This window comes from Anolis carolinensis, chromosome 3 (genome assembly GCF_035594765.1).
Source record: "Anolis carolinensis isolate JA03-04 chromosome 3, rAnoCar3.1.pri, whole genome shotgun sequence".
NCBI classification, from domain to species: domain Eukaryota; kingdom Metazoa; phylum Chordata; class Lepidosauria; order Squamata; family Dactyloidae; genus Anolis; species Anolis carolinensis.
This window is the reverse complement of record NC_085843.1, coordinates 267740058-267766219: the sequence shown is the minus strand read 5'-3', so window position 1 is coordinate 267766219 and position 26162 is coordinate 267740058. Positions and strand designations below refer to the sequence as shown.

At 39.0% G+C, this 26162-nt stretch overlaps 1 protein-coding gene across 1 annotated transcript in view; it reads right to left on the bottom strand.

Annotated features, from left to right (window-relative positions):
• The window catches only part of LOC100555258 (multiple epidermal growth factor-like domains protein 6), a 264856-nt gene that overhangs the window by 25627 nt on the left and 213067 nt on the right, over window positions 1-26162 (bottom strand). The window contains 4 exon segments of the mRNA XM_062976742.1: window positions 11044-11175; window positions 12609-12737; window positions 14605-14733; window positions 16210-16338. Of these exon segments, the coding sequence (XP_062832812.1) occupies window positions 11044-11175; window positions 12609-12737; window positions 14605-14733; window positions 16210-16338 (519 nt within the window).

Sequence of the window (26162 nt, the reverse complement as noted above, 5' to 3'; positions counted from 1 at the left end):
GCATTTTTTAAAGAAGTAGCATATGGAAAGCTCCTGCTCTGGACATGGTACCTGAGCCTAATTTTGACCTTTACTGTATCAGCCTCAGGCTGATTTTTTCCCCTTTTTTCAAGTGGCTTGAACAGAGGATAGCCTTTTAAAAATTCCACCAACCATCTGTGAGCTATCAGCTTATCTTTTACGGAGTCAGATTGTGCATCTATTCAGTAGGCTTGAGCAAATTTTTCGTTAGTTCGTTAAATTCGTTTAAAATTCGTTTCATAATTACTTTTGAATTGATATTGAACCATCTGCTCACTGCCTTACAAATATTACGAATTTGAATAATAAAAGTACCTTTTTTTTCGTTTGTTTCTGATGTCTTTGGATGTAGCTGTAGCCCCTCTGAGAGGAGAAGCCATGTTGGCATGCCTCTCAGCCAATCAGAGCGGAAGAGGGAGGGAGGGAGAGGCATGGCCATTGATTTTAAAAGAAGAAGCTTATCTATAACTGGATCAGCCAATCAATTAAAAAGAAACTTGCAGGTGACATGGCTCATTGGTTGTTGCAAACCACAGTCTGTCACGTCTCCTGACAAAATTTCACAATGCACAGTTGCAATGCAACACACTCTATCACAGGCATGGACAAACCTGGGACTTCCCTATGGGTGTTTTGGACTCCAACTCCCACCATTCCTAACAGCCTCAGGCCCTTTCCTTTTGCCCCTCAGCAAAAGGGGCGTCACGGGCTCAGCCAATGGGAGGGGGCGAGGGGGAAGGAGGCCGAGGAGGAGGAGGAAGACGGAGGGGGAAAATGGCCGCCGCTGCCGCCGCCGCCTCGCCTCAACTCAGGCCTGGTGTCTCTCTGTGAGGCGGGAAGGCGGCGGATGGAGCCGGGAATGGAGAGACCGAGAGAGAGAGAGGTCTGTATAGAGACACGCAGAGATGGAGGCTGGTGCGGGGCCCGGCGGTGAGGAGGAAGAGGCCCGGGATGTGAGGGGGTGTGGGCCAGGCCCATCCTCGGCTGCTCCCGGGGAGGCAGGGAGGGAGGACTACGACTCCCAGGGGCCCAGATTCGCACCCTCCCTCCCCCCAATGCAGGTCTCCATACGACGCCACATGAACTTGAATGGATACTGTGGTTGTGTTGTCGAAAGCTTTCATGGCCGGGATCACACTGTTGTGGTATGTATTCCGGGCTCTATGGCCATGTGCCAGAAGCATTCTCTCCTGACGTTTCACCCACATCTGTGGCAGACATACTCAGAGGTTTTGACGTCTGTGCGAAGCTAGGCAAGTGGGGTTTATATATCTGTGGAAGGTCCAGGGTGGGAGAAAGAACTCTTGTCTATGGGAGGCAAGTGTGAATGTTGCAATTGGTCACCTTGATTAGCATTGAATAGCCTTGCAGCTTCAAAGCCTGGCTGCTTCCTACCTGGGGGAATCCTTTGTTGGGAGGTATTAGCTGGCCCTGATTGTTTCCTGTCTGGAATTCCCATTTTCTGGGTGTTGTTCTTTTACTGTCCTGATTTTAGCTTTTCTGTAGCTAAAAATGCATATAAAATTGATTCTATAGGGAGGATAAGTGATTGGATTTCAACTCCTACAGCTTAGCTTTCTCTGCCAATAATGGTACCATACCAAACTAAAGCTCCCAAGATTCTGTAGCAGTGAGCCATCTTGGATATTGTAAGGGATTTATTAATTATTATTATTATTATTATTATTATTATTATTATTATTAGATCTTGCTCCCAGGAAGGTGCCTTCGCTGTGGCTCCCAACTTATCTATCTACCTTTCCACATATTCTCCACATTGTGTGTATGTGTATGTATATTATATATACATGAACCCCGATGGCGAAGTGTGTTAAAGCACTGAGCTGCTGAACTTGCAGACCGAAAGGTCCCAGGTTCAAATCCCAGGAGCAGAGTGAGTGCCCGCTGTTAGCTCCAGCTTCTGCCAACCTAGCAGCTTGAAAACATGCCAATGTGAGTAGATCAATAGGTACCGCTCTGGCGGGAAGGTAATGGCACTCCATGTAGTCATGCCGGCCACATGACCTTGGAGGTGTCTATGGACAACACTGGCTCTTGGGCTTAGAAATGGAGATGAGCACCAACCCCCAGAGTCAGACATGACTGAACTTAACGTCAAGGGATACCTTTACCTTTACCTATACACACACACACACACACACACACACACATATGCAGGGACTATATATATATATATATCACACACACACCAATTTAACAAAGTTTCAGCCACAAAAACAAAGTTTCTGAAGTAGAACAATGACTTTCACAGTAAAGACAACCCAATTTAACAGGAAATAAGACTTTCAAACCAGGAACAGATTTCTGCAATTATTAAAAAATGGTTTATTATAAAAGCTATGAAAATTCGCCAAAAATCAGAGGATAAGGGAAACGTTCCAAATTTTGGTGAGCTATCAGTGTTAAATGTGTTCTACCACTGTACCAAGTTTGAAGAAGATCACTCAAAAAATGAGGGCGGGAGAGTCCTGTAAAATCTCCCCTCGTGCTGTTTTTTTTTTGGCCACTGCACATGCGCGTCCGCCATTAACGAATTACTTTTGAAACTAACGAATTTTCGTTAATTTCGAATTTTTTGGGGGGCAAAATTTGGAAATGACATCAGAAACGAAACGCTGGCGCCCCCTACTTTTGAAACGAGTTTAGAATCAATTGTTTCATGGATCGCTCAAGCCTACTATTCAGCCCTACTAACCTTAATATGGCACGACCCATATGTTTTGTCCAAGTGCAAGTCACATCTTCTCCAGGTATTATACTGTCTGGGAATGATAGAAGCTGTAGTTCAACACTAGATGATGCCAGTTTGCAGAAAAAAATTCTAACCTACTAGAGAACATGAAAACAGCCTCGCCATGGCTATGTAGTTGTCAGTAAAGTCATTTTCTTTCTGTTCACTGCCTTTTTCCTTATAGAGGAAATATTACTGGGACCTCCTGCTAAAATACTATGTTGGAGGGGAGGAAGGCATTTTGATAGACCACTATGTAATACAGTGTCCCATGCCAGATAAGCTTTCCCTCAGACTCAGATTAAATATGCCAAACAGCCACTGAGTTGTACTATAGTAGAAATAAGTACAGGTAAATCCTCTGACTCTTCTGTCACAAAGCACTGAATTCTTTCCTTATGTGAGTCCCAAACATCACACAAGTTCCAAACGTTGTATTAGTTCAAAAATGTTAAACGGCTTGCCTAGCTGCTTGAATTAAAGCCCTAGTTGGATTCATGTCTCAGGAAACTACATATTCAAGTAATATATGTAAACATTGCATGTGTTTTGTAACCCAAAAGTTCCTGGATCAATTTTTACTAACTTTAGGTAAATGTTCAAAAGATTTTAGCATAAAAGGCTGGTTGAAATACTTTCTATCAGTGTAGATAATACTGTCCAACAAGGAACAGTGATGGACTCAAGAATATAGCAGAAGCTTTCTTGCAAGAATTTGCCTTATTATTAACATGGGGATGAAATCCCAAATATTTCTGTGGGAACAGTGCTAAAAGAGTGCAGCATGCCAAAGAAACCACCTCGTTTTCTTTCTAGTTTGTGGGCAGCAAACAGCAGAGTATGCAAAATCCACACTAGAAAGGAAGGGATAGTTTTTATCTCTTATTCTTATAAGATGAAGTGGTAAGGAAGAGGCAAGATGTAAACACACTTCACGATTTTCTTCTTTTTAAAGTCACATAAGTCTCTATTTCTTATCTGTCATTATATATGCTGTGCTCTACAAATATGTTTTTAAAGTCTTAAAAAGTCAAAGGACATTTAGCTCTACAAACATTAAAAACATCTTATGGTTAAGGAAGTCTTGCCCAACTTGGCAGCATGCCCTTCAAGTTACTTTCTGTGTCTTGACACAGGAGAGCAATTTGTTTTAAGTTGTATGTTCCTGTGGAGGCTGTGTAACCTAAAAAGCTGACTACAGATCACTTTTGATTTATTACAATTTGAAAAATATTTTTGCAACCAGTATAGATGCTTGGTTTCAATGTTCTGAGCAATTTCAAAACTTCGTGATGGCAGATGGGCATGCAGGTATCAATAAGGAACACACAGGGAACTCAACAGATTGCTCTGGAAATTTGGAATATAATTTATAAATATCATTTTGAAAAATAAAAACTTGTTCATTCTCATTTTTCTGTGCTATTTGTCATAAAGTCTGTTTTAACTTATTAATCTTGTGATCACCCCACATCACAGGCAACTTGAAGCCACGTTTCAATATGGCCTTCCTTTATTCCTACTGCTCTTTTAATTTATTAAGCATTGCTGTTTTTTCCATTGACACGTGTAGTCTCACATATATACAATTGTCTCAGTTTAGCCATTTTGGCTTCTAGTGAGATTTCATTATTATTGGCTCTAATGCCAATTCATTTGTCTTTTTTGGGAGTCCATGGTATCCGCAGTATTCTTCTCCAATACTTCTTTCAAATGAGTTAATTCTCTATTTATTTATTTATTTACATCACTTTTACCCCGCCTTTCTCCCCGAGGGGACTCAAAGCGGCTTACAATAAATAGGCAAAAATTCAATGCCTAAAAACAATGTAAAAACAACAATTCATATAAAAAAATCTACAAAACAACAATTCATATAAAACAGATACCATTGCAAAATAAAATCAGATTATATAAAATTTTAAGTATGTCCAAGATTAGAATTCTCTACCTGTCAGCATTCTTCACTGTCCAGCTTCACAAACAGAAACTGAAAATAGTATGGTATGGAAGAGTCTGATTTTGGGATTTAATGTTATATATTTACACTTCAGCATCTTAACTTGTTCCTTCATAACTGTCCTTCCAATGTTTAGTCAGCTTCTGATTTCTTGACAACAGTCTCCATTTTGATTTATTACTAAGACAAGGTACAGGAAATTCCTTAACTGCAGTGATTTATGTATTTACTGCACACATTAAAGAGGTGTTGCTTTGTTAATATTCAACTATAACCCCCCCCCCTCCTTTTTTTGCATTTTCCTCTGTAAGTGATTTAGTCCAACTGTTTGCCAATGCAGGAACCCACTGGATCTCATATCCACAGTTTCAGTACCGATGAATTTTGTTTTTATTCTCCTAGGCATTTGAAACCTGGTTTTCAGTGTGTACAATGTACTATTTTGCTGGTTTCATTATTGTACAATACGCTCTAAGGCAGTACTGTTCAAAATGATAATAGTAGTCTAGGAGCCAATGCCAATCAATATACTTTTGGCTACCAGTGAGTTTCTAGAGAATAAAAAAGCAATTGTAGCCAATGGGCACAGATATAGAGCTGGTCCTCAGCACAGTAGGGAAAAACAACTTGCTGGTCTCCCATATTTTAAGAAACATTATTTAGAGTTTTGCACTAGTTTCCTTAAATGATTCTTTTTGTCACTGTTTAGATGGGTTTAAAATTCCCATAGAATCTGTAAATAATTTTTCAGGAGTTGAGAGATTTTGAATGCAAGATTCTCAATGTGCTTCCAAAAATGAGCCTGAAGAGAGTTTGTACATTCACAAAGTACTTGAATACTTTGGTGAAACAGGAAAATAAGAGTGATTCATACAGTCCTTGATTGGCTGCCTTTCAGAAGATGTGGACTATTGTTTCTTGAGGAGCTTCAAGCATGATATACACCAGGGACGACTTTAACCACTGAAGAACAGCTGCTTGTGTTCAGCAGTAAGTGCTGATTCCAGAAGTAAATGCCAAACAAACCAGGAAAACACAGCATAAAAGTTGTAAGGCACTGTGTCCTATAAAGGAAAGCATTCATGAACAAATAAATAAATACCTGGGCAGGCAGCCTGGAACATCAATGAAAGCTCAGCTTGATTATAGTGTGGTGACAACGCTATTTGAACTATATTTCCGCACTGGTATTTAGGAACATCCAAGTATTTTTTTTTCATAGCTTAGAACTGAAGGAAGCTCAGCTAACACATGATTTCTATGCATGATTGTGAAAGCTACAAAATGAAGAAAGATGACAGGAAGAAAATGGATTTATTTGAAGTGTGGTGCTGAAGAAAGGTTCTATGGATATCATAGACTGTAGAAAAGACAATGAAAAGGTCTTTGAGCAAACCAAGATGACTTAACTGAGGCTGTTGTACTTTGGATGTCTCATGAGCTGACATGACATATTGGACAAGATAATGCATGGTAAAGTAGAAATCATTGAGAAAAGTGGAAGGGAAATTGACTCGATCAAGGAAGCCAAAGTTTGCAAGCCCAGAGCAGGACAGTTGATGACCAGGTATTTTGGACATCTCCCATTCATTAAATTGTCTTATGTTGATGTTGAGTTGCTAGCAAATAAAAACTGCTGACTCAAAACCTAATATACATCACTGCTGTTCTTTTTGTGTTTTTTATTTAATTTATTCGGAGCCCCTGGTGTCGAAGTGCATTAAAGCACTGAGCTGGAGACCAAAAGGTCCCAGGTTCAAACCCCGGGAGCGGCGTGAGCGGCTGCTGTTAGCTCCAGCTCCTGCCAACCTAGCAGTTCAAAAACATGCCAATGTGAGTAGATCAATAGGTACCGCTATGGCGGGAAGGTAACGGCGCTCTATGCAGTCCATGCCAGCCACATGACCTTGGAGGTGGCTACGGACAATGCCAGCTCTTCGGCTTAGAAATGGAGATTGGCATCAACCCCCAGAGTCAGACATTACTGGACTTAACGTCAGGGGAAACCTTTACCTTTTATTTAATTTATTATGTTTTTCTCCAGTAGGCAATTGAACATAATAACACTACATACATATTTTTTTAAAAAACAAGGCAGTTCCCAAGTTATGGACAAGATAGGTTGTGTAGGTTTGTCCTTAAGCTGAATTTGTATGTAAGTCAATACAGGCACATTTTAAGTGTAATACACACACACACACACACACACTTTGGATAGCATAGGGAAGGGTTAATATCACTGTGGCATTTGTTTTGTTGTCTGTACCCCTGTTTCAGCTCACTTTATGTCCCTGTGATAATTTGATTTTGGAAAATTTGACATGTTGTGAAACAAGGATTTATGAAAAACCTTCAGTGGAGACAACTTTTCCCTATGGTAGCTATTTCAGGAGTGAATTTCTCTTCATAAGAGTAGATTCCTCTCACTTTCTGTTATCTCACCTTAATTTGTAAGTTTAATGTTTGTAACTCGGAGACTGCCTGCATAGGTAAGATATACTAAAAGTTAATATTAAAGAAGTAACTTAATTGTCTACATAATTATAACCAACTGGTGTAGCCTCACTAATCCCAGGACTTGGGTACAGTCCCTGAGAGGTCTCTGCCCTTGGTCCCTTGTGACCATGAAAGTGGATGAGACTGAGAGACAGGCTTCCCCTGTAGATGTCAATGCCTGGGCAAATATATGGGAAAATTTTCATATTTTCATATGGGAAAATACAGCTCTCCAGATTGTCTTGACAAAAGTCATATGGCACCATTCAACGGAATATCATATGCCACACGTACTCACCCACTCTTGCTTCTATAGTAGGACAGTAAATAAGAAAACTAGCAGATGGTGCACCATTTGCTTGTAAGTACTATTATTGCATTATAATGAACATTTATATGTTTTCAATAATAACATATATTGCAGTCTTTTTACTTCAGATATGCCCACATACTGTTTTTGTAATTCCCTAAAGAGGCCTTAAAATATTAACAGGCCAAAGTACATTCAATTTGCAAAAATTAAATGCTACCATCTAGACAACAACAGACTGGTTCAAGATTGGGAAAGGAATATGGCAGGGCTGTATACTCTCACCCTACCTATTCAACTTGTATGCAGAACACATCATGCAATGTTCAGGGCTTGACAAATCCAAGGCTGGAGTTAAAATGGTTGGAAGAAACATTAACAACTTTAGATATGCAGATGATACTATTTTAATGGCTGAAAGCGAGAAGGAGATGAGAAGTCTTATAACCAAGGTGAAAGAAGAAAGTGCAAAAGCTGGGTTACTGTTAAACATAAAAAACAAGATTATGGCAACCAGACTGATTGATAACCAGCAAATAGAAGGAGAAAAAGTGGAAGTAGTGACAGACTTTGTATTTCTAGGCGTGAAAATTACAGCAGACGTAGACTGCAGCCAGGAAATCAGAAAACGTCTACTTCTTGGGAGGAGAGCAATGAACAATCTCAATAAAATATTTAAGAGTAGAGACATCACACTGGAAATGAAGATCCGCATAGTTAAAGCAATGGTTTAACTGAGCGAAGGATGATAGATGCTTTTGAACTGTGGTGTTGGAGAAAAATTGTGAGAGTGCCTTGGACTATGAAAAGATCCAACCAGTCCATCCTCCAGGAAATAAAGCCCAACTGCTCACTGGAGGAAAGGATCTTAGAGGCAAAGATGAAGTACTTTGGCCACATATTGAGAAGACAGGAAAGCTTGAAGAAGACAATGATGCTGGGGAAAATGGAAGGAAAAAGGAAGAGGAGCCGACCAAGGGCAGATGGATAGACGATATCCTTGAAGTGACTGGCTTGACCTTGAAAGAGCTGGGGGTGGTGATGGCCGACAGGGAGCTCTGGCGTGGGCTTGTCCAAGAGGTCACGAAGATTCGGAAGCAACTGAATGAATAAACAACAACAACAACCATCTAGACTCTAGGAAGCATTTCTTTCATATCTAGATTCTAGATTCAAGCCGCCCTGAGTCCCCTCGGGGAGAATGGCGGGGTAGAAATATCGGAAATAAATAAATAAATAAATGTTATGCAATTGTAAGAATGGCCATTTATTATTTTGTTGCTGGGATAGATAATTGTCTCACCTTACAGTAGTTATAGACTTTCTTGGAAATAATTTTCATCTGTTTTAGAGTTCACATTGTTTTCCTAATTTTGGTGGGTTCAGAAGAGGGTTTAAATTGTGTTGGTTCCTCCTTTTGGCACATATTGGAGAGGTGACATCTACACAAAACACATTTTCCATTTCAAATGCATATGTACTTCTGTTTCTTGGTGCTAAGATATTGGGGCATATTCTTACTCTTGAACCCAAAACACATATATGGGAATTGGACATTATTATACTTGCACTATATCTTTAAATTCTTATGAGGCCAGAAAACCGTTAAGTGCAAATTCTGCCTGAATGAGAACTAACATATGTAAATCCTCTCATTTTCTCTTAAGATACTATTTTTAATCAATCTTCCTTTCAGATTCCTACAGACATTTCCTCTCTTGAGGTGTATTAGCACACATTGCCGTGCTTTATAATATGCTAGCAACTGTCATAATTACTAACTGAAAGAAATCGAATGTCACTCAGCCAAAGGAAACTATGTCAAGATTATTGTTTAGATAAAGAAGATGCACTCTGCTTGCTTTTCATGCTGCCATCGGTATTAAATACCCTTTTAAAGGAGATACAATCAATTAGTCTATTTTTCTTCAAAAGTTTATACTATTTAAAAACTGTGATAAATGCACTGATTGATTGATCACACTAATCCATCAGTTAATGCTTTTAACTCTAATAAAATTGTAAATGGATAATTGGGAGGAATATCATCCCCCAGTAGAACTGCTTTGCATCTATAAATCTGTTCTTCCATAAAAATTTATGTCTCACCTTGCCCTGTAGACTTAAAAGTGATTAAAGGAGCATGGAATATAAATAGATGCAAAGATATGTACTAAAAATGGTGCATGGAAACTTGGGAGTCTATATCTCTCCAAAGTCCATAATATTTTGATTTGTACATTTCTATAAATCTCAAATTTGTGCATTGCAATCACTTCTGGATACATAAATAATTTCTTTAGCCTGACTATTTATAGTTTTGTATCTTATTTAAATACAGTTATGAATGAACCCATACATGTAGCCAAACATAGTAGTGGGTGATGTTCATTTACTTCTTTTATTTGTTTAATTAATTTATAACCGACCTTTTTCCCATTGGGCACTGGTAAAATGTCCAATTTGTATTTTCCATTGCACTTCAATTGACATGTTGGTTATTACTATTTTTTATTTTCTATACTATTTACAACATTTATAAATAGAACAACTATAAACAGATCAGTTACTTAGCTATGTGTAATTAGCAAACTGAACAAAGTAGCATATCCTTGGCTTCCACAATGCTGTTTCATTACTGGGCAGCAACTGCTGTGAGTGATGGAGGTCTGTTCTCTTGTTAACCAAGGCAGTAGACTGACATTTTCACTTTCTCCTACCAGTGCTTTCCACTGTGACAATTAAAAGCAAGAAGACTGTTGCAATTCCATCTTGAACTGAAGATCAGTTACAGGACATGATAGAAACACCAGTCTGCTGTATCCTGATGGACAGGAAAAGAGAGCAGCTTCTGCTTTCACAATCCCTACATATTCCCTATATTATTGCCATGATTTTGAGTATATAGGGGTTATCAGTGCAAAAGATATAGGGATAAATAACCCATACACATTTTTAACAGCTGTCATTCATAGTGCAACAAAGAACACAAAGAACACATGCACACGAAAGGAAACAAACTTCCATCCTTATTTTGCACTACAAATTGCAGTCACATTGGATAAATCACATCGACACCAGTATCTTCCACTGGAAGTTGAGTCAAGCGACAGGACCTAGGGATTCCTAGAAAGAGCAAATTTATGGGAATCTCTAGGTCCTCCAGGGTGATTGTAGTCTTCTGCGGTGACCATATAATTACCACAAAGGACTAGAGATTCCTAGAGAACTGTTTTCTCTGAAAATATATATATATATTAAATTTGCAGTTTCCCCCTTTCTGCTCCCCTAACCCCATGAAAGTGGAGCATCTACTGTGTATGTGTGTATGTGTTTATTAGTCTCTGTGTGCATGTATGTGTATGTATATATGAGTGTGTGTGTGCACACACACATATTGAAAATAGCACATATTGAAGTTCTAATAGGAACCACAAAATCCAGGAGTCCAGCCTTGCCCAATCAACCAATCAAATGCTTATTTGAGAAAAGGGCATCACTTACGAATATCGCAGTGGATTCCATGGTAGCCTGGCAGGCAGCCACACTTGCCAGTGACATGGTGGCACTCTTCATTCTTTCCATTGCACTGACAGAGTTGGTTACAGTTCTCTCCATATGTGCCTGGCAGACAAGCTGAGAGAAGAGGAAATGTAAACCGATGAATTACATTTGTCTTGATAAACATTGTGCTCAAACAAAGAGCAGAGTAGAATGTATTCAATAAGAGCAGCGCCTGCAGAAGAATGCTGCCCTCGGGGACTTTGGGGTTATTACATTTGCTTGGGGATTACTTTGTGGTTTGATTTTGTTTTGTTCACTCAATTTGTGCCCAACTGTCAAGGGCCAGTTGCAATTTTCTTGTCACTTAAAGAAAGTCATAGGTTGATGTCAGGGAAAATCAACTAAAATAATAAACTCAGGAGAGTCCCCCATGTCTGCCGGGTGACTCTCTCCTCCACAGATGTCTGAAAGCATCAAGTCAGCCTTAAATGTTTATGTAGCTTCTTTCTTTGTTTTTGCCACAGGGTCTCACATTTATGCTTGTATTTATGCTATGTGTTGTGCGCTCCACCACCAATGAAAGTGCAAGCTTGGAAGTGCCTATTTCCATTAACAAAGATGAACATGCCATAGAAAGACATCCAGGTTACTAGTGATAACTTGACTTTGAATGTGTTATTTGGGTACAAATGGAAAACATTGCCCTGAAAATAATTTGAAAATTCTGTCTTTTCCCTTTGGGAACTAGCTCTAAATATGTGGCCAAAAATAAATGCCTTACAGTTGCCTCAGCAAGGACATAGTGGAATTAAATAAAGAAGAACAATGTTGCCTTTACGTGTCTAATTTATTACAATTGCTTAGGGATTAGCAAATGTTCTTACCAAGTAGTCTTTGGGTTCAATGAGACATAAACACCATTAAAATCCAGTTCAAGTATAATGGGATGCCATGGTTTCCTCCAATGGGCATGAGCTGTGATGAATCTTCAAATTTGCAAGGTCCCTTTCCCCTCTCTATTTTCATATCCAGAAAGAAGTGTAGAAGTTTTCATATCTTCCTTTAAGGCAAATCTCAGTTCTCCATCTGAACTTGGAAAACTCTGGTTCATCTCAACTCTATACTGAATATAGGAATGGGATCTCTTTTTACTCTATAGAAAGCATTTACAGCCAACTGTCTATAGTTGCAAGTTTAACTCTTGTAGATTTGATTATTTGCAGATTTATTAATATAGTCTTTCTAGGAATCTCTAACATACTTTTTTTAACCTGAGAACACACCACTATAGAAATCTCCAGTTCCTCCAGTGCTATGCAAGAGTCGGCTTCCATTGGAAAATGGCCATAGAATTGCACTGGAGGAATGAGAGCTTTTAAGATTCTCATCTTCTAACCCAATTAAGACTGATTTCAAATAACCGTCTTGATAGCAGCTACAGAACATGTGTTTTGCATAACCTTACAGCCAGTATATTTTGTTTGAATCAGATATTTCTTTACACACAATGCTTCCTTTGGATGTGACACGTTGAACCTTATTCCTTCATGACAGAGATAACTTACTTCTTTCACATCCACTGCCCGCAAAACCTGGAGGACAGCCACACTCTCCATTAACATGGTTACAAGAGACTTCTGAAGGGCATTTGCAAGGCTCAGCACAACTATTGCCATAGAAGCCAGGCAAGCAAGCTGGAGAAACACCAAACAAAAATAAAACATTCTTTGTTAGAAGTACAGATATGTTTAAATAATATGACGCAGATGTGCCCTATAGTGTTATTGAACTTAAAATGTTATAAATCAGTCCTTTTGGGATTAGGGGCACAGGATGCCAGTAAAAGTGGAAACCCCAAGAGAACACATTTCTAGATATTTCTATGGTCAGCTTTTGGTTGCACTGGAGGACCTAAAGATTCCTAGAGACCATGAAAGTGAAACTCACAAATGTGGAAGCCCAACTGTATATAAGTGAATGAAGATAGCAGGAAATGTTTTCACTGTAAAGTGAAGGTAGGGAACTTTAGTGCAGAATAATGGAAGTGTGGGCTATAGATGTTTATGGAGTTATGGACATTACAGAGTAAAACAATTTTTAGAGCTCAAAACAATCAATGCTCATGTAAGGAGGTTCAATGACTAAACGACTAAAAGCAATGCATCATTAACCCATGGAATTACTACTATTCATTCATTGTTGCTCACTCCAACAGCCCAAGAGAGAGAAGACGGAATGAGAGATAGGAATGTGACAAGTTACCAAACTCAAGCTTTGTTGTATTTCTTTAAATCTTACTTCAGTTCTACAAGACTTTTCCTGCACACAAGATTTATATATTATTTGGGCACTTTTTTTTGGAAAAAGTATATTTTCTATGTGTGTTCTACTAAGATACATTTTAATATTATTTTACTGATTATTTTAAAGTATATTTATCTATCAGATGATTACCACAAATATACATGGCTCCTTACAAGTGAAACAACCAAAAGCATGGTGTCCTGCCAAAGACATATAATCTAGAATATACATGTGTGTGTGTGTATTTGAGGAGATACACACACACACACACACACACACACACACAGAGGGAGAGATGGAAGAATAAAAACAGATTATGCAATACAAAACAATATAGTATCAAACAATCTGACAAAAATATAATTAAAATATACAAGATTAAAAATAATATTACAATAAAATTCAAAATATATTCAAATATAAGCATTTTTAGTTGTGTACATTTTTCAAGTGTGTGCATGGTTTTGCATGTGGGTTTTCCACCTCAAAATGCACTGTAAGACTGAGAAACTTAAGAAATCCTATCCAGGATATTGTTCATCTTTTTCCCATGTTTGTGTGGCATGATGAGTTTTTTTTTTTTGGAGAAACTTCAACCCATTTTTTAATGCATACGAACACATCTTATTGAGTCTATTGCCTAACCCACACACACCATATTCTGTGCAGCAACATCTCTCTAAAGCACCGCATGTTGAGTTGCTACAAATTATTCTGTTCCCACTTGTGGACCTCCCGCCTTTTCAAATATTGCAATATTAAAATTCCTAAATTGGGTTATTTGAAACAGCAAGTAGCTCTAACTTATGATAAGGAATCTACAGAGCTTTACAATAAGCAGTCAAATGTATTTATTGACTACAGTATATTGACTTTTTTGCTTAGGGCACTGAAAACATTTTAATCACTTCTTCGAGTATACTATTTGCACACAGTTATGAAAAAAATATCATACATCATGCTAAAAATATACCATCAACACAAATGATTTTAAGCCCCAAGTCCCAGGGTGGGGTGATCACATTATCTAAACCTTAATGAACAATTGTAGGTTTTGTTGTCTAAAATGAAACGGTTTGAGAACCACTTCTCTACTTCCTAGCTAGGATTCCGGCTGCTTATACAGAAGATGTATTTGTGATCATTAGCTCTTATGTATTAAAAAGCTGCAAGCAGTAGGATTTCAGCTATGTTAGGTCAGTGAGGTTTCATGTAAGCACTGCCACAAAAACAAACAAACAAACAACAGGAACTTACGTTTTTCACATTGTTTTCCTCTCCACCCCTTTTCACAGTGACATATTCCAGTCTGATGATGGCAGGAGAAGCTGTGTTCACAGTCACATTGTTCCTCACATCGTTGGCCAAAATAACCAGTTGGGCAAACTGAGAGAAAAATCAGATACACAACTTAATATATCCTGCCTCTCTTTCTTTCTTTATGAACAGGAGGATAATTGAAGTGCAACCTTCAACCATTTCAGCTAAAGAGCCCAAATTTATGAACACGGCTCCTTGGAATTACTAATGTTTTTACATGTGGAGCATCTGTAATTTGAGAAGTCTGCCTGTCACAAGACAAAACGTTATAATAATCTCACAAGTGTGCAACATCTGGTGACTGGAGACATTCACATGTGATTTAATGCTTTGAGAATGCCTGAAATATCCCTATTGCTTAGTTATAACTAATGTGGATGCTCACAATCCTGCTTAAGTATTTTACACAACTCAGTTTGGAAGGGTTTTGCAGAATTTTCAACATATATATATACATGTATGTATGCAGTATTACATGTAATAAATGGAAAAATATAATAAATGAAGAATCTGCATCAGAGGATGTAAAATACCAGATAATTGTTCCTCTCTTTAGTAAAACTGGTCCCTATCATTACCCAAAAGAGCCTAAAACTGGAGCATTGGACATACACTATAGTATATACATCAGTCCCCTATCCTTATAACAGAGGCATAGAATTTATGTGCTCCCGATGTTGTAGGATCCCATCTTCCATCATCTACAGCCAATATTGCCAGCAGTGAGGGATAATGGGTGCTGTAGTCCAGCAAGAACTTCAGGACCACTGGTTCTATGCAATTCATCTTGAAAAGAATTAGTTTAGAAACCTGCAGAATTGTATATATTGGGATTTGACAGTCAATCCTAATTTTTGACTGTGGGATGGGCAGAAAGGAATAAACACATTCAAGAAATCTATAGATGCAGAAACAGAGGCAGGAAAGGGGAAGAATAGGAGAAGGAGTAGTAGTAGTAGTAGTAGTAGTAGTAGTAGCAGCAGTGAAGGAGGAGGAGGAAAATATTGAGATAAAATTGCCCATGACAAGCGGAGATAGAAGTATTTTATTAACTTGTAACATTGAAAGAATGGAGTTTGGACTATATATATATATATATATATATATATATATATATATATATATATCTCACAAAGCCCTTAGAATGAAAGATCTAAAAAAGGGAAAGAAAAGCATACCTTGAAAGGAGAAAACGAAAATGAGTCAGCATTCCTGAAAGGACAGAAAAAGAAGAGGAGAGTGAATCCTAACAGTTGATTCAGTATATAATATTTTAAAGACGGAAACCTTGAATCTATTCTTTAGGCAGAATCTCAGTCCAATGAAAAATCAGTAAGAATACCCCAGTACTGTTATAACGGCAATCTCTATTCCTATAAAAATTGTGTGAAAGAGGGGAGTTGAGTCTGCAGAAACAGTACATCATCACAAAATAATGTGAAATCAGTATTACAGGAAGCTTATCACACTGCAGGAACTTAAACTAAGAAAAGGGATTGTTACGAGACATTGTATTAAAAGCACTGAAATCAGATGACTTACCAGTATCACAGCGATCTCCAGTCCAGCCTGGATGACAATTGCATTTCCCAGAACGATGATCGCATGCTCCACCATTGTTACAAGTGCAGTTCTGCTGGCAGTTCTCCCCATATTTTCCAGATTCACACTCTATAATGAAACAAAGCAAAGTTTCACTTTCTGGTTATGAATGAGAAACCAGTCTTGGTGGCTAGTTCCACCAATTTCAGTAAGATGGAATGTAACAAATGTGATTGTTGCTCATCACCAGAACTTCAGATGGTCTTGGATGGCAACTGAATTAAATAAAGCAAGCAAAGTTTAAAATCCTTGCTGGAATGTATCCAGTTCACAGGCTGTTCCAGTCCAACCTCTGGGGCATAAGCAGTGTCCTGTTGTGTGGTTACAAGTAGTTTGATTTTGGCATGTGAAACACTGTAGGCAGTTCTTGTTGTACCAGCCTGGAAGGCAAGTTGTGAACAAGAATGTATTTCAGTTTAACATGAACAGAAGCTATGCAGAGGTTCTTTAAAAAAAATCTTGTCCAAGATCCTGGATTGGAAGATGTATTGCACATTTATAACTGCAATATGTCTCCTACTTTTTGTCTCCCGGAGCCCCCAGCATACCCATTTTCCTGATCAGTAGGGAAGGAGATGTATAGGCAAAGAAATGTCCAGTTGTTTTCCTATAGCAAGATGTACAGCAATGGTCATCCTCTAGGATTTAGGAAGTCCCTGAAGATAATCTCTTTGCTGTGTCATAAATCTTTATGAACACAATCACTATCTTGAGATGTGTCCCCAGCCAGTGGGCGGTAAAAGGCTGTTTAATCCACTAATTATTGCTGATAGCCTTAGGTATTAATGCATTGAACTCAAAACATACTTTGGGTCTGGTATCATTTGCTATACTGAGCAGGGGATGTCAAATCCTTTGCTTTTTGATCTAATTTTAAAATATATATTTTCAATTGAAGAAATCATAAGATAGAAAAGAAGCTGCCTTATACAAAACATTTGTTGGCATGCCTAGTAGGCTTCTGCATTTCGGGTGAATCGCTATCCATTTCTGCTTGCTGGGTACCGGAAGCCTCCCATATCTGTTTGTGCACACTTCCCCAAAACAAGTGCACTGCCAAATGGGTGCTTTCGTTCCACATAAAAAGTGGTTGTTTTTGGCCCATTGGTGGCATTGGGGAATTTGAGGCTCTCTTTTCCCCTGGGAGCCTTTCCTTTCTTCCCTTCAAAGGAACCTGGGTGACAGCAACAGGGTCAAGAAAGCACCCTATATAGCCCATTATGGAAGGGGACTTCCCACAGGCTCCTCTTCCATATCCTTCATTAATAACTGGATAAAAAAGCATTAGAGTTAAGTTACCAATCTTTCTGGATCCTTTCTGGTTGTAGAGGAGGAGACCCAGTTTAATGCTTCTCAAAGCTGTTTATACGGAGGTGCGTGTGTGCTTTTGTCTCCCAGCACCAGCAGCAAGCCATGCAGCTTTCCAAGGCATTTTAAGGAGGCCCAGAGAAGGAAGAGAGATGACCTGGAACTCAGTGGAGCTATCCTCCCTGGAGTACCTTAAAAATCCCCTCTTGCCTGCAATCATCTTTCTGCTTAGGGTTTTGCTTCCTTAAAGCTGTTCTTACTTTCTACTCTAGAGGAGGGGTAGGCTACTCTTTTTGTTTGCTGGGATTACAATTATTATTATTATTATTATTATTATTATTATTATTATTATTAACATTTTAGAAGTATTTTCTGAAGGAGATGAAGGGAAGGAGAAAAAGAAGCTAAAAGAGTGACTCTCCAAGCCCCCAAACACGTGTGCACCCCACTCAGTGTCCCTCAGGTCCCCAACTCCCAGTCAGTCCCACTAAATCAAAAGAATCAGGGAAATAAAGGAAAATCAAAAAGATTCAACAGTGATGCCGAGCAGGGGTGGAGGAGCCGTCATCAGCTGCCATGTGGTCCATTATAGGATGAGAATCTGTGATGACTGGGCCTTTGCCATTACGGATATTGGATCAAACTGAAAGAGCCAGATGAGCCACAGGGATCGGCTAAAAACAGTTCCGGGCTCAAATCTTATGCCTAAGACAATCGTTTAACCATACTTTCTGCAGATATCCAGTACTCTTCATGATGTTTTTCATGATGCTATTATTTGTTTGCTTTAAAAAAAAGACACCAGGAGCTGAACTTGAAACTTCCTCTTTACAGAACATGGGTGAGTAGCTACTGTTTGTTCTTCAACCTGTCTCTGACATATTTTTGGAAGCAATTTTTAGGTCCACAATCCTATGGCAAAACTAAGTTTTAGTAACCTTAAGTACTTTCCCCTCCTCTTTGTGACAAGAAAGACAGACATTTAACTTTTTAAAGGAACATTTAACTCAAAAAAGGTATAGAATTTCATTTCACACAAAGGTGAACCGAAACAGAAACCTTATCCTGAAAAAGCAATACTAGGGGAAAATATCATTTAATAACATCAGTTTGCTCTGTGATACTTTTAAGAGTTATTTTCATCTAGACCATATTATGTGTTTTCTGTGCATATTGCAACAAAACCTGAGAGCCCCTTTGTTCAATAACCAAAGACCACGGATTACCTAAGAAAGAAACAAACTGGGACCTTGTAAAAGACTACTTGAAACAAATGAAGATAGACCTCATTTGCTGAAAGTACACAATCTTAGGGATAAGAAGAAGACGGAGGGGAAGTAGAATTAAAACAAGGAAATATGGACTGGAAATGGATTATAGGACTATCAAAGTAAGAAGGAAGTTAACCCCCCCCCCTTTTTTTGTTAGCTATTCTCTCTCACTCTTTTTTCTTTTCACTTTCCTACTTTCTATCAAAACAAAATGTTCTCCATACCCCACAACCTCTGAGGATGCCTGCCATAGATGTAGGCGAAACGTCAGGAGAGAATGCTTCTGGAACATGGCCACACAGCCCGAAAGACATACAACAACCCAAAATGTTCTCACTCTTTCGTTGTAAATTTATCCTACTTTACAAGATTAAAAGCTTAATAAAAAGATTTTTTAAAAAAAAAAAAAACCAAAGACCAAACTCAACCAAACTCCTGACAACAATTCATAATATTTTAAAACTCAACTGTAAATGCAAATCATGGCATACCACATACAATTATTAGGTATCGTATTAAAGATGATTATAGTTTTATCTGGCCTCACTTTTCATATGTGTGTGCGTATGCATTCAGCTTGTTTGCATATCAAATAACACTTAAAACAGTAAATTTTATTCGAAAAATAAACAAATGGGCTTGCATATTACTTGGCAACACACCTGGATTTTGTCTTGCAGTCTTCTTGAGACTGAAGGACCTAAACCTTGCAAAAATTAAAATAAAATTCTACCTAACTTCCAAGTGAAGAGCAAGCCATTTATTGTTCCTTTAAATTTCACTCCAGTTTATGGCCACCCCATCACAAGGTTTTCTTGGCAAGGTTTATTCAGAGGTGATTTGGAATTGCTTTTTTCTTACATTGGATTAGTGTGTCTTGTCTAAGTGGGGTTGAATGGGGATTTAAATATCTCTCAGATTGTGTTGTCAAAGGCTTTCATGGCTGGAATCACTGGGTTGCTGTGAATTTTTCCAGGCTATATGGCCATGTTCCAGAAGCATTCTTTCCTGACATTTCACCCACATCTAGATGTGGGCGAAATGTCAGATGAGAATGCTTCTGGAACATAAAAATACAGCCCGGAAAATTCACAGCAGCCCATCTTTTAGATTTCTAGTCCAACTGCTGTGGCTCAATGCTATGGAATCATGAAAGTTGCATATCTTTAGCCTCTCTGCCAAAGGGGGCTGGTATCTCATTGAACTACACATTCAAGGATTCCATAACATTGATTTATGGCAGGTAACGTGGTGTTAAGCTGCATTAATTCTGCAGTGTAGATGCACCCAAAGAGAGGGAGAGAATATGAACCATAAAACTCAATCTCAAGACATCCGATTAATTTGGAACTCAGCTCAAGAGGAACTAAAGACAATAACTGCTTTGGGATAAGCCGTTAATTTCAAGTCACAAACACATGCTTGCACATTGATAGTGACTGAACAAAGGCATGAACCCACAAATATGCATGATCCTAACAAAATCTGTCTTTTTCTTTTGTTTTTAATCTAACTATAAATGGCATAATTTGTGTGATAGATCAACCACCTTTGTCTTATATTTTAGATTTTCTCTGTATATAACAAACAGCCCTACACAGCCAGACTGATATTCAATTTGTTTATCAGCTGTCTGGCTTGAGATCTTTTTCTACAAAGCAGGGTTTCCTTCTTTTTGCATCAGGCAAAATTACTCTAATACAAAATGAGGATGAGATCATATCAGAGTCCATTCAGAGAGAAACAGCAAAGGTGTTTTGGACAAACCAAACTAAAATAAACATACACATTTAATTATTATTATTTTTTAAAAAAACCTTCTCCAAATCACATACATGTAAAACCTTTCTGACAAAGTTGCCCAAACTGTTTGGTCAAAATAAAACTATTAAAAAGAATGCTTGTGTGAATGTTCTTAATTCAAATAATGATGCTTAATTTACATGCATTATTCTTGACAGTTTTATTTGAAAGTAGCCATAGAGTCTTAGGCTTTGTGTGTATTGTCTTTCAAAACCACAAAAAAGAAAAACTCTGCACGATCCTAACGGAGTAGAATGATGAGATCTGCTTCACCCAGAATTAGATAAATATCTTGAAATAGTCTCCCCAAAATTTGGAAATGTTACCTTTATAGACTCCAACTCCCAGCCTACATACTGGGGAAGATTTCAAGAGTGCAGTCCAAAACAAAACAACCAATAAACCAACAAAGCCTTATTTGCTCCTAATCTGTGCCTACCCTGTTATTTTTTCCCCCAAGTTTTGCTAAATACAGCACTGACTCCTTCCCCAACTAAAATCAGAGGCATACTTCAATCCCCATCTATGAAGATATACTGTTTTTCTCAATACAGTCCCAGAGAAATAGGCAGTCAACTGCCAAAATGTTGGGTGAAAATTGCATTTTCCTTGTTCCTTTGCCAACTCAATCAGAGTCCAGAGATGCTTCTTGAATTGCTTTTCCATGGAATCCTAATGCAGTGTCATCTCCTCCTTTATAATGATGATATAACTCATATATTGGAAGAGATTAGAGAACTTTGTGATCTGAGAGGGAAGGCATAGTGGCAGCATGCCTGAACCAAAATCTCTCGAGTCACTTTGACTTGGATCTCTGTGAAAGTAGGATCCCCACAGTTGCAGACCTCCTCCCACTGACTGCTACTTTTGGGGCATCATTTCCCAAGAGGCCCCTGCAGCTATATCATGAAAAGGGGACCAAAGTTTAAACACAAAATTCATTTGTTTCATATCCATCTTATAGACTGAATATAATTGTATGCATGGTATATTGTGGGCCAGCGATAGAGCAGTGGGTTAAACCACTAGCTGCAGGAAATTTGTCAACTGGAGGGTTGGCAGTTCAAAGCTGTGAGTCAGGGTGAGCTCTCAACTGTCAGCCCTAGCTTCTGCTAACCTAGCAGTTCGAAAACATGCAATGTGAGTAGATCCTCAGTGGGAAGGTAAAAGATTGTCCCATGCAGATATGCAAAACATGACAGCAACAGATCGGAGATATCTATGGATAAAAGGAAGGCTGGAACAAGAGCACCTCCCCATGGTCAGAAGCATAGTGTTGCCCCCAGACATGGGAGATGAAAAAAAAAAAAGGGGGGGGGAGACCTTTACTTCTGTCTGTTATTGTATGTCTTTGTGTAAAAGGCACTGAATGTTTACCTCATATATATTCGGTAATCTGCTCTGAATCCCTCCAGGGAGATAGAGCAGAATATAAATAAAGTGTATTATTATTATTATTATTATTATTATTATTATTATTATTATTACTATTATTTTCCTTAATACTTTAATAATAATTAATAATTACAATATTCACACTGGCCTCCAACAGACAAGAGGTCTTTCTCCCACCCTGAACCTTCCACAGATATATAAACCTTCCTTGCTTAGTTTTTCCAATATACCTCACCACCTCTGAGGATGCCTGCCATAGATGTGGGTGAAACGTCAGGAGAGAATGCTTCTGGAACATGGCCATACAGCCCCGAAAACACACAACAACCCTCTTTAATAATTTGTTCATAAAACCAAGTTCGTGTACAGTAAAACATCAGAAAGCAAAGGTATCATTATCTTAGCCACCCATATGGACAATTTCAAATGTTGGAGTTTTTCAGATTTTGGAATTCCAGATAAGAGACACTCAGCCTGTATAAGATATCATTCTAGCTTATTTTCTTATCTACAAGACAAGATGAAGTGTGTTTGATTGGGCCACCTATTTTTGTCTTCCACATCCTTTGACCATCCATGGCAGGTGGAATGTATTCCTTCTTGTGGATGACTTCTTAGCCTGACAAGTTCTGATTCTACAAGTATAGAACTTCTGTAGCTGTCAATGCCTAAACAAATGCCTTTGGGTGCCATCTAGAGCTCTACATGAGAATAGCAGGCTGGGCCAGGGGACAAAGGAAGAAAACCTGCCTTCTTTAGGCTGGCTTGACCCACTGATGATCATCTTAGTGTGATCCAAGGCTGGCCACAGTTCAGTCCTGGACATATGCCTTCCCAGCCCTGGAACCTATTTTAAGTGCTACTCCATGTCTCTGGAACATCATCATCACTCCTAGCAATGCTGAACTCACTCCTTGAGTACAGACAACTTTGTAGACCAAACAGGACCACCTAGCAACAAGCTATTCCTCCACAGGCTGCAGGGAAACCACAGGTTTGCAGAAGTACAATAAGAAAAAAAGTACAAGGAATGGAATTGTTTTCAATGTTATATATTTTTGCTCTTTCCAATGTGTCTTTTAAAAGTAATTGTGCTGTGAGTTACCATGAATTCTAGTCTTGGGAAAGAGGTTAAATAGAAACCAAGTGAACAGGAAAATATTTTTCGGAATCCAAGCCCAATGAAGGCTGAGTATCCTTAGCAGTCATGGATTGCTGCGTATCCACCAAGAATGGTGGACTGGAGTATCCTAAAGAAGGGCATGGTTCTGTGCAAAGGGAAGGGGCGAGGGACAAGTAGGCATGACTGGAAATATCTATCCCCTGTTTTGCTCTTTCTTTCCTCCTGCTACAAATTGCCTTAGTCTCATGTGGGGATAAAATACAAAGATGGATTTATTTATAAATCTTGCAAATCACTTCTAGGGTGTGTAGAGGTCATTTCTGCCAGATTTATAAGCCCCCATTTTGTGTGTGTGTGTGTGTGTGTGTGTGTGTCCATCCAAATTGGCATCCAGGTAGCATGGGGGATATGTCCACAACATTTTTTTTGGGAGGGGGGCTAGTCGAATTTATAATTTGGATTGGATAAGGCTTTTTTTTTAAAAAAATGTAAAAAATGAATAAAATTGACTTCTACTTGCCTTCTGCTGTTTTATTTTTTTAAAGGCCCCTCTTGGGGCTAAAATGGCCCAGAGATACCTGAAACAAGCAAAACTGAAGCAGCAAAGTTAGTAATGAGGAAGAACACAGGCTAAGAGAGGCTGCAGCAGTTTGCTTTCCCTGAAATTACTGGCAAGACCAACAGGCTTGTCCTTCCCTTCCTGCTGATTTAATTAGGCATTCTTGTGTGCCTCCAAGTTGTTTCCAATCTATGGTATCTTTCAGGAAAACCTATTTTAGGTTCTTTTGGCAACATTTTTTCATATGAAATTTGCCATTGTCGTTTTCTGAGGTTGACAAGAGTATGACTTGCCTAAGCTCATCCAATGGGTTTTTAAAGTTTAAAACTTTGGGAGTCATAGGCAAGGTAAAGGTTTCCCCTGACGTTAAGTCCAGTCATGTCTGACTCTGGGGGTTGGTGCTCATCTCCATTTCTAAGCCGAAGAGCCGGCGTTGTCCGTAGACATCTCCAAGGTCATGTGGCTGGCATGACTGCATGGAGCGCCATTACCTTCCCGCCGGAGCGATACCTATTGATCTACTCACATTGGCATGTTTTTGAACTGCTAGGTTGGCAGAAGCTGGAGCTAACAGCGGGTGCTCACTCCGCTCCCGGGATTTGAACCTGGGACCTTTCGGTCTGCAAGTTCAGCAGCTCAGTGCTTTAACACACTTCGCCACCGGGATTCATGGAAGTCATAATCCTTAGCAAAAGAAGATTGAGGTTTAGGAAATGTGGCTTCTACTTGGGTAGCAGTGTTCATTTTGCCTTAGATGCAAAAGCAAAAAATGTATTGACAGTTGTAAGCCTTCCTGGCAACTCCATCTTATGCTAATACTATCATAGGATTGCCAGGCAAGTTAAATTCAAAGGAGATTGCCCACTGCCTTCCTCTGATGCTGAGAGAGTATGACTTGCCCAAGGTCCCCCAGTAGTTCTCCATGGCTGAGTGAGAACTGAACCCTGATCCCTCAGAGTCCTCATCCAGTCCTTATACCACAACACCACACCTGTCTCCAAGGTTTCTGTTGCTCCTGCAAGCCCAACTAGCCATTTGTGCATGTTTCAGACTCCACAATATAAGCATGAATGGTTGCGAACAAAGCTTGTAAATGCTGCAACCATTTGCATCAGTGTTTCCAACTCGCCCTCCAGCCTGGTGCCCTCACAATGCAGAGGTAACAAAAAGGCCCTCATTTATTTTATTTCTGCTTGTTGACAAGTTCTCTGCAGAGGGGTTGCATCCCTCCTTATCAATAATTTTGAAAAGCTTTTTCATTCACGCCAAACGGCTGCCCTGAAGCCAGCAGCTTTTAATAGCATTAAGTCTTAGAGCAAATCAATTTCTGTCTCAATTATGCGCCAGCCTTGTGCTCCCCTCAAAACCTTTTACTTCCCTCTTAGGAGAAGATCTCTTCATCACTCAGTACCGCCAGGCCTGAATATAAATACTGCGTTGTTGTGTGCACTGCCAGAAGACCTGGAAGCCAGCCATCACCCAACCATTTTAATAGCAACCTTTGGAAGAAACCAGCAGTGTCACCCATGTATTACAAGGCATTACTGGCCGGTCTGAAAAATCAAAGCCATGATTCATTGTTTAGCTAAGAGGGAAAAGGGGGCTCCATTCCTGCATTGTTGTTTGACCTTATCCCTTCCCCTCAGAGGCAAAAGAAGTTGCGAAGGCTGTTGGACCTTAACTGGTGCAAAAAATAAATCAAACGTGGCTGAAAAAGCTTTAATGGTCCCATTGCACAAGAACAAATAGTGGTTTTCAGGTACAAATACCATCTACTTTGGTGTGGATGACAAAGGAGACAGACATGACTTAAAATGAAGGCCTTTGTTTCTTAATTAAACTTAACACGGAGAAACAAAGCATCCCGTGTTGGTGGTTGGGTTTGGTGGTTGTTGCTTTTTAAAAAGGAATAATTGGCAAAGCCCAGTCAAGACTAAGCTGATAGATTGCTTGCTTTGAAGGTGTTTGGAATGTCAGAGCAAATGGGCTGTGAGCAAAGAAAACCTATCACCCCTGGACCCTTCCACAATCATGAAGAAACACAATATGGCCATATTTCACCACACTTAGAGAGCAATTATAGAACCTGCTTTCCCTTTTAACGAATAACTGGATCAGAGAGTTGTTGTGTGTTTCTGGGCTGTATGGCCATGTTCCAGAAGTATTCTCTCCTGATGTTTCACCCTCATCTATAGCAGGCATCCTCAGAGGTTGTGAGGTATATACTGGATCAGATTTTCATTGCACAGCCACAGAATATATCTATGATAAATCTGGTATGGTCTTCCGTTTTAATATATTGGTTTTCAAGCAATGTTTTTAAACAAAAGGGATTTTTTTATTGTATAGTGGTGGGGGTGGACGGTGGAAACTATTAATTGCACTTTACAATACCAATTTCATCATTCTGGATGAAAGGTTGGCGGTTCAAATC